The 11,999-nt window shown below is 46.7% G+C and overlaps 1 protein-coding gene across 1 annotated transcript; it reads right to left on the reverse strand.

Annotated features, from left to right (window-relative positions):
• Positions 1-450: 450 nt before the first annotated feature.
• LOC131585534 (T-box-containing protein TBX6L) lies at positions 451-11,236 on the reverse strand. The gene is made up of 9 exons (XM_058851782.1): positions 11,221-11,236; positions 8,237-8,405; positions 7,145-7,247; positions 6,538-6,702; positions 6,078-6,224; positions 5,507-5,577; positions 4,634-4,725; positions 4,121-4,313; positions 451-3,531 (listed from the first exon to the last, which is right to left on the reverse strand). Exons 1-9 carry the CDS (start codon positions 11,234-11,236, stop codon positions 3,105-3,107), a joined length of 1,383 nt encoding a protein of 460 aa, XP_058707765.1. The 3' UTR covers positions 451-3,104.
• Between the last annotated feature and the right edge of the window lie 763 nt (positions 11,237-11,999).

Consider the following 11,999-nt stretch of genomic DNA (forward strand, 5'->3'; position numbering starts at 1 on the left):
CATCTGCATTGAAACAGTGTCAGACAAGGCTTAAGGCTGCAAAAAACCAGTAGGAGAAACCAAAATAAATCAAGATCTTGATTTCCCATAGGAAATTTACCTAGATCCCATTTATAGTCCATTTGCCCTCCTCCTTATGTAACTTCTCTGCAGGAGAGGAGCAGAAAACACAGAGAAAATAAACAATTTGCTGCAAAGAATTGGTGCAAGAGCCTGAGTCACATCGAGCAGTGCGAGCAGATAACCCGAGGCTCACTGAACACACCGTGGAGAACAATGCTGAGATCAACAGCATGTCATGCATGTACAAACTGGCCCCAGGTAACATGACTAAAGCAGAGCACACTGTGCTTGAGAAAGATGCACAAAACCTACACTTTGGAGTTTATTTTATTAGTCTTAATGGCCTGATTTCCACATGTCTCATTTCCTTTTATTGAAGCTGTCAGAGGCATTACATTATCTCACATGCGTGCAAAACCAGCATTTCAGTGGAGCTCATACGGACTTTAAATGCCACAGCTGAAGAAAACAAGCCAGTGGGAACTGCAAAGGGAGGGGGCGGGAGCAGAGTCCAGAGCACACCTACAGGCAAAATCTCCAAAGGCTTCCCAAACAAGCCGAGCGCAGTCTCTAATCAGAGAGAAAGGATAGGTACTTCTCCAGCAAGCTGGATGATTCACTGGAGAAGGGCAAGCAGTCCTGCTGCAACAGAAGGCTGGTGAGTAATTGATGGCTCGTTCTAGGCACAAAGCTGAGTCTTTCACCCGGTGCAGAGCCACTGCCAAACCAGCTCTACCGCCAGGCCCAGGGGGCAGCAGCACCTGCAAAGGTTTGAAAGAAACAGCATTGCACGCGTATTTTCACAGGAATTCCCCAGTGCTGCTCAGCTGTCCTCAGTTACTCGTGCTCACTGCAGCTTTTCATCCTCATTAGCGCTCAGTGACAGGGAAACACATCCCAGCTACAGGCAGGTAGCCTGTGGGAGATGCATTCTCTCTCTCGTGGGCATGCTGCTGGCAGCGATCCTGTGTCGTGCACCAGGTACCCCCGGCTCCCTGCCCGTGGTGCACTCACTCAGCTCCCCAGCCATTCTGCTCATCTCATTTCCAAAATGTGAAGGACACTGGTGGCAAAATTAACTGCTAATGGCCAGAGATAGCCTTTTACAGCTGACCTGCCTTCACACAGCTGGCATTTGGACAGCAGGAAATCACGATATTTTGGCATTAAAAAAAGCCTGCTCCACGTTTTGTTTCCCCAGCCAGATTTCTTTTTAAGTGAGTTGTTCATATCCACATGTGTGTCGTGCACAGCAGGTACAAATCACTACCGGCCAGGGTGCCATCAGAGGGGAGGCTCACAGGGCATTATGTACATGTACTGTGGCAAAGTCTGACCTTTATTTCAATGCTGCACATCCTCAAATCATGGGAAGCCCAGGGGAAGTACTCAGCTGCTCTGTACATATAATAACTGATACAAAAGCAGCTCACAATATACAATTTAAATAAGGAAATAGTCATTGTAGCTGAGTCCACAAATTTACAGGGCTACTTTTCACAGTAATTTTAACAATAACAACGTGGCTCAACATCCCTAGGCTATGCAGATGCACAGTGAGGAGCTGGTGCCCCAAAAACCTGGTGCACAGCCTTTCCCAGTGTCCCTGCACAGGGGTCCTGGGGTCCTGAGGCACTGGGCACAAACCTGCCCAGGTCTGCTCAGAGATGTCTTGCTACACACACACACACACACACACACACAGACACACACACAGACACACACACACACTCACACGTGTGTGCACAGAAAACCATCTGGCACACAGGCTAAATGACACACCCCAGTGCCCACTGATGGCTGCAGGCCACACGGCAGATCTTAGTGTGACATGAAAATATTCCCTAAGTGACCCCTAGGAATGTGTCTATCCTCCCTGAGAAGCAAAGAGTCTGTCTCACCGAGTCCCCAGAGCCAGGGCCATCTGCACTTGGGCAAACAGGGAGGCCTCCCCCTTCTAACAGGAAGATGAAAAGAATGCCTGCTTGCATGGCAGTGCACAGGCTGCTTCCTGAGCAGGATGGGACCAGAGAGGAGGGAGCTGGAACCATTCTGATACCTGACAGATCCCTACAGACTCCCAAAGAGTGGTGAGATGACTTCACACACTCACAGAGCAGCACAGAGAACCACAACTATAAATTATATTCTCCAGGGTGGCAGGGAGCAGGAGAAGGAGTAAGTTCACAGTGGAAAATTTCCTTTCCCTCTACAGGAAGAGGTTGAAGTGACACAGCAGCGCTGCTGTTCATGGCCCTGCTTCTGACAACCTTGGAAAGCCCCAGAGGAGCCCCCACATTCCATGAACAACCTCCCTCCACCTCCACAGAATGAAGAGTATTTCACTGACCTCGAATCTACGGCTGACAGAGGAGGGATGGGCACAGGGACAGGAAGACACCACACACAGCCTTGCTGCTACTTCTCCTGCATGGAACAAACTCTCCCCTGCCTGCACAACCCACTGCTGTGCTCCAGACACACCTTGCAGTGCATTTTACTCTCATCTGCTGCTGGAAGAAAGGCAAGACTAGCTTTACTCTGACTATACTAACTGAGGAAGTTGCTCAAAGTTCACCAGGATTGCTGCTTTGCTCATCTTTGCAATATTTTCTACAGCTTTCTGGCCACGTGGATGGCTTACTGAAAGTCCTCAGCCCCTATCTCCTTGCACCAAGTCCCAGGAGGAAGGGATGTTGGAAACTGCCAAATGCGAGGTGCCAACACTGAGACTGTGAGTTCAGCAGCTCTTTAAATACTGTTCTTGCAGACCTGTGGTTTCCTATTCCTGGGATAAAAAAACCACTGCAGAACACATTGAGCCTGACCCACAATGACATGGCTGGGGCAACCACTGCTTGTGAAATATGGTGAGGGTGGTTGTGCAAGGAGACAAGGAAGTGAAGGTGTCCCATGCTACTGCTTGCAGCAATACCTCTGCCTAGTGTAGGCAAAGCTTCACAAGTCCAACACCCCGGAGCAAAGTCAATCTCATTTACAATTTTCTTTCAGTTTTTTTCACTGGGAAGGGTCCTCCCCATTCACCAGCAGGCATAGGGGAACAGAGGGTACTGGCTCCACTCTGCCATGGTGCCATGGGCATGTCCTGGAGTTCCTTGTGTGTTGTACTCCGTGGAGAAGGCCGAGTAGCTCATTGCCCTGTACTGGCTGTGGGAAGGCACCACCCACTGCCCCAGGCCCTGCTCGGTGCCATAGGGACTGTACATGGGTGCCCGGGCCCCGGCTTTCCCCACAGAGTCCAGAGCCATGTTCACCACTCCTGTGTAGTCCTGGGGAGGAGGCAGAGGTGGGGGCAGCGGGGGCAGGTTGGTGAAACCCTCTGGGAGCTGTTTGGAGTCGTGCTCGGGCACCATGGCGAGATCCAAGGCGTGGCACCTTGCCCGGAAATCGTTCAAGGTCGCGGCATCGCGGCTGGGAAGCTGCTGGCTGTCCCCAGCCTCATGGAACCTGGGCCCAAGGGCAGAGAGAAGAGAGAGTCAGACCTAGCAGGGTGGAAAACCACGGAAAAAACACAGAGATCCCCTGGGGAAAGGCTCTTCCCCTTGCCTACTGCTTCATCTTAGTGCTGCTGTGGATTTTAGCCCAGGTCTCACTGTCACACTCACAGAAAAATGAAATGCCAGAGAAGGTGAGTCCAGACTACTTTAGTTCTGGCTAAGTTCTCGTCTGGGCTCACTCACACCCAATTTTGCAATGAGAAAGGAAAAATCACTGGAGTCTTGTCACTCCTCCAACACTTCCTCCAAAGGACAGGTAAACTGTAGTACACAGAGCTGCCTGAGAGAGCATTTTGGGACTGGGAAATAAAGAACATTACAAAGACATGAGCATGCCCAGAACCAGCAGGTTTGAACTAGAAGAGAAAGGCTTTCCTTGGACCTATACACACTAATCTACCATCTCTCAACCACATGTGCTGTCCAACAGAAAGGCATCTTCCCCCTATTCCCAACTGGTTGTTTTTCTCAGGAAATACCCAGCAGGGGAGGAATCCCACCAACCAAAGTGTGGCTTTGGAGCAGAAGGCAGGACTCACCGATATGTCTGGTAGGACGGCGTTGGCACTTGCTGCTCTCTGGCCAGACCCTCCCTCTGCTCAGCAGGCACTGGTGAGGCTGCAGGGAAGGCCTGGCTGCTGTTCTGCTCCGAGCCCCAGAAGGGATATCCACTGCTCACCACCACTGGGTTACTCTCTTCCTTCACATCTACATTCTCATCCTTCTCAAAATCTGACTCAAAGCAGGGAAAAGAAAAATGGAAAAGAATGAGAAAGGGGAAGAGGGAGGCAAAGCTCACAATGGTCTATTGGCAGTTGCAGTAATCACAGGATGGTGGAAGGAAAACCACTGCCACCTCCTGCAATCCTTCTGTACTAAGGGAATAGCCCCTTCCAGCTCTTTTCTGCCCAGATACTGTAATGGTCAGTCCTGCCCTGTCCTCTCTCCTTAGCTCTGCTACTGTAAGCAGCACCATGAGCTGGAGCACAGAATGATTTAACTTAAAAAACTTTCTGAATATCATTCTCTGGGTTTGTTGTGATCAATATTACCACGTTCCTCAGCAGCAGGCTCCTTTTCCTCAGGCAACTTCCTCTTCTGGCTCTTGGCTGGACTGGGCTTCTGGCATTTGGCTCGTCCTTCCCTGGAAAGAAACAAGACATGGAGGTAGCTTGGATGTAAGCTTTTGCCTGAATACATAGGCAGGGATGCTATTAGGAGGAGAAAGAAAAGCTGCAACATTTTTAAAGTCTAAGTAAAAAAGAGTCTTTTTTATTTGGCCTTTTTTCATCAGGAATTTTTTTTTCAGGAGATTTTTTTTTCAGGCATAAAATAACACAAAACAAAATCTCAGATATTTTCGTAACATTTTCTGCTTGGAAAAAAACCTCCATTTTTTCCTTCTCTAATGCCAGTCTGAGGTCACAATTTAAGCTCCTTTTTTCATGTCATCCACTGGCTGCCCTCAGACCAAGCAGAAGATCTCACTGGTATTGGTATCCATCTTCCCTCTTGCAGACAAAATCTCCCACTGGAAGAGACACTTTTCCACCCACAGGAAAAGGAGACAAGGGAGCTTCCAAATGTCAGAAGCTGATCTCCAAGAGACCAAATGGTCTGCTGTGGACTCCTGTTATCACTGCTATTCACATGTCAGACTCCAGTCTAGCTCCAACGTGCCAGGGAGTGCAGGTCTCAAATTTGTCACACCTCCCACATTTCTGTAGGAATTGTCACCTCCCACTCCCCAAGTCTCTTGAGAAGAGGCTGCAGAGAGGGACATCACTCCCAGATACAGGGAAATGCAGAGTGCACAATGCAGGAGGCTCAGCAGAGCTGGCTGGCAGAGTCCTGCTCAAAGACCTTGGGTAAAATTCACAAGTGAATTCCAGCTATAAACAAATTCAAATGAAAAAACATTTTACCTTCGAGTGTTCTTCCCATGTTCACGGAAACCTTTAGCAAATGGATTGTTGTCAATCTTGAGCTTTGTAATCTTTAAATGAAAGGAACAAGACTCAGCATCACAGTGACTGGTTGGCTTCTTCACTGTTCCAAGACCTTCACCTCAGTATTTATCACAGCAGATAACTGTGTGGGAGTTTTGGACATGGCTCTGCCACAGTATCTCAGCTCTCCCAGCAGCTCCCATCATTGATCAGGAACTGACCCACAGAGAGAGGTGACCTTGCCAGGGCAAGCAGGGATTTGGGTGGGATTCATCTGACTGACAAATACACAGGGTGAGCATCTGTATCTGGACCTGCAGCCATACTTTTTACTGTATTTGGAGTTCTGTGTCACTGACAGTGCACTCAATACCATCAAGGTGCATGGCTCATCTCATCACAGAGCTGTTTTCCACAGGAACCACAATGTGCTTATTTCTTCCCACTGTCCACCACAGGTGCCTGGGATGAGCAGACAGCAAAGAGACACCTTCCTTTACAGGGATTTTACAGACAGTGTGTCAGAAGCAGAGCCTGCACACCTTACCTGCTCGTTCTGGTAGGCAGTGACAGAGGTGAAGACAGTCTCAGGGAAGCTGAACACCTGGAAGATGCTCCAGCGGACGCTGAAGAGGTCATCTGCCTGCACGATGTGGAAGCGCGGCTTGTAACGGTGCATGGAGTGCAGGATGATCTGGGACAGACAAAGGACAAGGTTTCCATGTGCCACCACTGCCAGCACATTGCAGATTGCCTGTGGAGACTCTCAGGACACCCATTTCTAACCAGGGACTCCTGCTGGGCTTGGTGTCTCCCTGTAGAGACAGCACAGACCCGCACCTTCCCTAGCAGGGAGCTAAGAGGGCACAGGGGCTGGGCTGAGGGAGGAATAAAGGGCATGTTTTGGATATGTTTTGATTTCTACATCATTTAATTTCTCACAAATCCTGCCTATTTCCCACAAAGTTCATCTGCAATGAATTCCAAGAGAGCACAGCACAACCTACATGGCCATGTTGATCCAGAGTGTTGTTAGTGAGCTTCAGTTTTTGGAAGGAGACAGGTTCTTTCATCCAGTGGCTGCCAGGAGCTGGGGAATCTGGGTGGACATAGGTGCGACAAGGGAGCTGGGGCTCTGCTTTTCCAGCAACTTCCCACTGGTCTTTATTCCACTGTGAAGGGACAGACAGAAATCTGGAGCTTAAAAAAATATGCTTTTAGTATAGAAAAGGCCCAGCAAGTTTGCTTCACAGTCAGTTCAGTGCACTCCTCTGAAGCACATGTAGCAGATTCTCTTTTACAAGCCATGATCATGTTACCAAATCAGCTCCAAGTTTAGGCCTCATTTTTCCTCCCTTTCTCCCAATGGCTGCCAGAAAAGTCTGACATTAATCATGATTAAAACTGTACTGCTTACAATGAAAATTAGTTACCCTTCCAGCTGCTCCCCAAGCAAAACTGACAAATAACTCCAGAGAGGCATAAAATCCATCAATTACTTCTGAACTTTGTCCAAAGAGAATTTATTTATCAGTGTGACAAGTGAAGCATAAAGATTAAGCTATTTCAAACAGATGAAAAGACAGCATAAATTCTGTTATTTAAAGCACTTACCTTGTACCTGAAGTTATCCATTGGCACAAAATCTACCAGCATGAGGTACTTGGCATATGGGATTAAGCCAGAGACTTTGATTTTGCATTGAGGAAACATTCGTCTGAGGGAGAAATGAAAAATAGAGTATAAAGGTTTCTCTGTGAAGTGGCTGTAAATGATCAAGCAGCATGTCACATTTACTCACTGCTGTGCAAAGCCCTGTGAGCAGTATTTCTCCAGCCAGCCACTGACCATTTGTCCATCTTAGTGATGGACTGTCTAGTCCTGTGAGTTTAGACATGATAGACACTAACAGGGCAGCAGTCACTGAGGGTCTGACACTGTTACTGCTTTTGGTCTTCCAATTCCTCTAACACAACAGTGGGAAACTTGAAAGGAACTATTTGGAGGTACATGGTTCCTGGTCTGCTGCAGCTCTCACAGCCCTGGAGCATGGATTAAATCTGAGTGTGGGTAGAAAACATGCTCTCATCTAAGAGCACACCCAGCTTTCTGTTCCCATATTCCCTGCCACTACTTTTAACTTCTGACTCTGCAAAAAAGCTTTGACAGCTACCTCCCTACCCAAAGGGATTATTCCAGCTCACAGCAGCTTTGACACAATACTTTACAGCTTCACAATTCCATCTTCTTTCACTGCAAGCTCCATAATACATGACTCATTTATACTTCAGTGGAGTCTGCACACACAGATTGTTCCAAGTCTGGGCCACATTTCTTGTCTGCAAACACAGACTCAAACCCAAGCATTTACTGCTCAACTGCTGCTGCCTGTGACCCGGGCAAAGGGAGCCCAGGGCTCTTCCCAGAGCAACCTCAAAGTGACAGGAAGAACAGCAGTGTTACATGGTGAGATAAGGGTACAGGAGTTTTCTCAGCACATCAGCCCCACAAAAGACCTTTTGCACCTCACAGTTTGGACTTCTAGAACACCCTGAAAGTGCAATTCCTCTGCCAGGATCAGGAAGATTGGCATATCTGGCTACAAAACCAATTTAAGGGCCACCATTCAAAAAATGAGCATCTAGAGACTTTGACAACAGCTGAGAGGGGTGTGGTGTGTGCAGGCAGCTGTCCTGTGCCCCTTACCTGCCAGATTTGGTGATGATCATCTCAGTTCCTATCTGGTGAAACTTCATCCAGAGCCCCATGTCCTCAAGGGTGACCACGATGGAGCTCTGTGGGAAGGGCTCCAGGCTGGGGGAAGGAAGGGCCTCACACGGCGCTTTCACGTCTGGAAGGAGAAATGAGATGGTGACTCAGGAGGGGAACTGACCCTCGGGGTCTGGGCAGTCTGTGCCACAACAAACCTCTTAAAAACTGCTACTTTTCTTCAAAGCATTTTTGTTACTTAGTAGGCTGAGAGGTAGGGAGCCTTTTCCAACTGGTTTGGTTTTAGCTGGTAGGTCCTTTTGTGAGGATCTGTGTGTTGTACCAATTCATCCTAAATTCCATTGTTACAAAACCCACACTGGCAGGTAGCCACAGTCCACTGTTCTGGTATGATCAGGGTTACATAAAACCCTTTATCAAGAGAATACAATGGAAGCTGAAAGGACTGGAAAGATTTTAAGTGCACCAGTGGGTAGTAGGGGAAAATGACAAGTAGGTGGTAGCAGAGGTGAAAAATCCCCCCAGAAGACAAAGATAGGACAGATAGGAGTCCTAAATGTAAGTGAAGGCAAGAAAAGGAGGTGACAGACTATGGATAGACTATATTCTGAAAAGAGAATGGCTGGTCTGAACTGGAAGTGGAGATGGGGAGCCCAGAGGAGCCTGTGAGAGGGGTGGAAGGTGTCTCTTCACTAACACTCCATGGCAGTGCTGCAATCTTCCTGCTCTCCCTCTTGGAGGCACAGGCCCAGCTGTGGGCCTGGGGAAGAGAAAAGGGAAACCATTCTGGAGGAACTGCCTTTGGTGCTGATGCTACCAATCACCTCTGCACAGCTTTGGATTAAAAACCTCCTTAAACCTGTGGTAGGTGCTCTCAGCAATATTGTAAAGCAGGCAAGATTGCTGCTGCCGTACTGAAAAGCCCAGTTCCATTTTAGGTGAGAATGTGACCCAGAACAGTTCTGGTGGGCTGAGTTCAGAGCCAGCAGGGCTTTAGGAACACTGTCCTGAGGAGGGATGAGGAACCTGCTCGGTGGGGCACCCACAGCAGCAGAGCTGTCCCAGCTCAGGGCCAGCAGGACCCCTCTGGGTGCTGCATTAGCAGCCAGGCACAGCTATTTGCTTAAAAGGTAGATTTTTCTGCCTCTCAGCCTGATCAGATCTTATTCAGAGCATAGGAGAAAAAAAGGGATTTTTCACCTTGTTACAGCTTTCCTGAGTAATGCCTTCAAAAGAGTATTCACAAAAAGTAGACAACTATTTTCAGAGAAATTAGCTTTTTTCACAAAGGGACGTCTTTTCACCAAAACAACCCAATACAACTCTAAGTGGTTCTTCCCTCAGGATTAAGAAGTAGAAAACATTAAAATGTAATTTTGTCTGTTTATAGAGGTCTTTAGGCATTTAAAAAAAAAATCCCCTACCCTTTTTTCTGCTTTGATCCAACATTAATGAACTGGCCAAGAAGTGACACCTAGTTTGCTCACCAAGATTAGCCTGTTAACATCTTCTTACTAAAGCTTCCCCCATATCCTCTTGCAGAGACATGAAAGCTGCCATGAGACGATGCATTTGGTAGCTCAGTGCAGCACATGTATCAAAAGGAGTTACAATAAAATTGGGCTGATTTCCCACAGGAGCCATCCAGTCACAAATAAATGCAAACAGGTTTTGATTAGCTAGACAGATGCTCACTCCTTCCCCCAAATGAATTTTCAAATTAACATTTCTTTAAGCAAATTCCAATGCCATTAAAAGAGACTACAACAAGGCAGATCTCAGGAGTCTTTAGTGAGGGGAGATTTCCAATAATGTCGAGGGAATTGAAGTGAAAAGAGTTCAACACTGAATTAAAAATCAAAGGCAGATGTTATAATCTGGATTTTACCAAAATGAGTCCACAACGCACCTGCAGGAGAGCAATGCTGCAGGAGACAGGAACAATAAACGTTGCAGCTAAGGTGTAGAAATGTAGTTAATGCCTTTCACTGTGCAGATTTTGTGTGCACAGGCTGAGGCTGAAAAGCAGGACATGGACAGTGTGCAAGAGGACCTGGAGCCCAGCAGAGTTGTGAGCTGGTGAATGGATCTGCCCAGCTGCCATTGCCTTCAGCAGGACCCTGCAGTGATGGATCTATTGTAGGCTCCACTTTGGATTTTGTTTGCAAATTTGGTTTGGATTTTTGTTTCCCTCCTAGTTTGTGCCTGTGTAACTGATGGCATGGCTCATGCACTCACCCTCCCACAAGGACAATCTGAGTGTTGGAATTATGGCAGAGAGGTTTGGGAAGAGGGTCCAAGTCCTGAATGGAATTTATGTGAGCTGTACTTCTGTGGTTTCTTCTTCTGTGCAACTTGGTTTTAAAACCGTTATTATCCAAAAGAGATTTAAACCTTTCCCAGCAGTTCTACTTTTACTTTTAAAAAAATATTCCTATTATCATTGTATCCTATTATCATGGTAACACCACACAAACATACATTCAAAAACGTTCTTTATGTCCAGATGAGGTTGAAAGGTAGGAAGCTGCTATGGTAAAGGCACTGAAAATTAAGAGATCTTCAATCTATTCTGTGCTTGATTTTAAGGTCCTTATACCAATAGGAGTGCTACAGTTTCTGTACCTAGAACAAGCTGTACATATCTTTTTGTCATCTTGGGGACAGAAAGGAAAGAAGGAGAAATGTGAGGCAATTCAGCAGTTTTAGGAGGAAGATCTCTGGATAGAAGATGTTGGAGTACAACTGCCTCAACTAAAGCAGTTCTTCAATTAATTTTCCATTAAAGATAGACAATGTTAAAATGCCAGAAAATTTGTTGCAGCCTTCCCAAAACGTGTAGGATAGGATCTGCAGTACTAAATTCCCAAAAAGGGAAAAAGCTATGCTTACCTTGACTAAAACCAGTTATTATTATTACATTTGTTGCTGTTCCCTTCCAAGTGAAGCCAAACACTTACAGCTATCAGTGTCCATCGGGGAGGAACACGCACCAATATACAAAGCTTTCTAATAAATTCATCTTGCAAACAAGCAAAAAAACCCTCCCATGTTCTCTGATCTTCTCAATGTCACTAGAAACATCCTGACCCTCTGGAGGGAGCCCCATTTCTCAGATCCAGAGAGTTTTTTGGCAGGAATAAAAGCATGATGTTCTTACAAATGTAACGGCTTCATCTCTCAGATGCATCCAGTCATCACCTGGAACATTTCTGCTGGAGGGGGTCATACACCAGAAACAACCCAGTAAGGAAATGAGGTGAATACTGCAATATTTGGAATCTTTAACATGAAAATACCATGATACATTCTACCTTTTTTCCATTGCTGCTCTTTTGTTTTTCAACTTAAAATTCAAGTGGCAGAAATCAGTATGAATCAGATCAACACAGCAGGGACTGAAAAAACCCAGAGCAGCAGCAAAGGTGGAAATCATCTAAATCACTGCACTTGCATTTTGCTCATGAATGAGACAACATCTTGCAGAGGAAGAGAAAGGAAGCTGAGACTGCCCAGTCACCTCTGATGGGCCTATAAAATGGGCCAGGATTTTTTTTCTTCTGATGTAGAGTAAAACCCCGGAGTAAATTTAGGGTTCAGTTGCCCTGACAAAGGCAGCACCTCTGGGCTGGCCCTTGGTGTCCCAAGGTATCTCTGTCATTGTGCCCAATCCAATCATGCTCCACACAGGAGAGATTAACAGCATGCTATGAGATGGATTGAAGGAAAACATCATGAA

The sequence above is a fragment of the Poecile atricapillus genome, chromosome 16 (genome assembly GCF_030490865.1).
Source record: "Poecile atricapillus isolate bPoeAtr1 chromosome 16, bPoeAtr1.hap1, whole genome shotgun sequence".
NCBI lineage: Eukaryota > Metazoa > Chordata > Aves > Passeriformes > Paridae > Poecile > Poecile atricapillus.

Excerpts from the sequence above, each read along its gene's own strand:
- LOC131585534 (XM_058851782.1), bottom strand. Across the intron at positions 7,248-8,236 it reads ATCATCACCAAATCTGGCAG|ACGAATGTTTCCTCAATGCA; the intron begins GTAAGGGGCACA and ends TTTCTCCCTCAG. Across the intron at positions 6,703-7,144 it reads TGGATAACTTCAGGTACAAG|TGGAATAAAGACCAGTGGGA; the intron begins GTAAGTGCTTTA and ends GTCCCTTCACAG.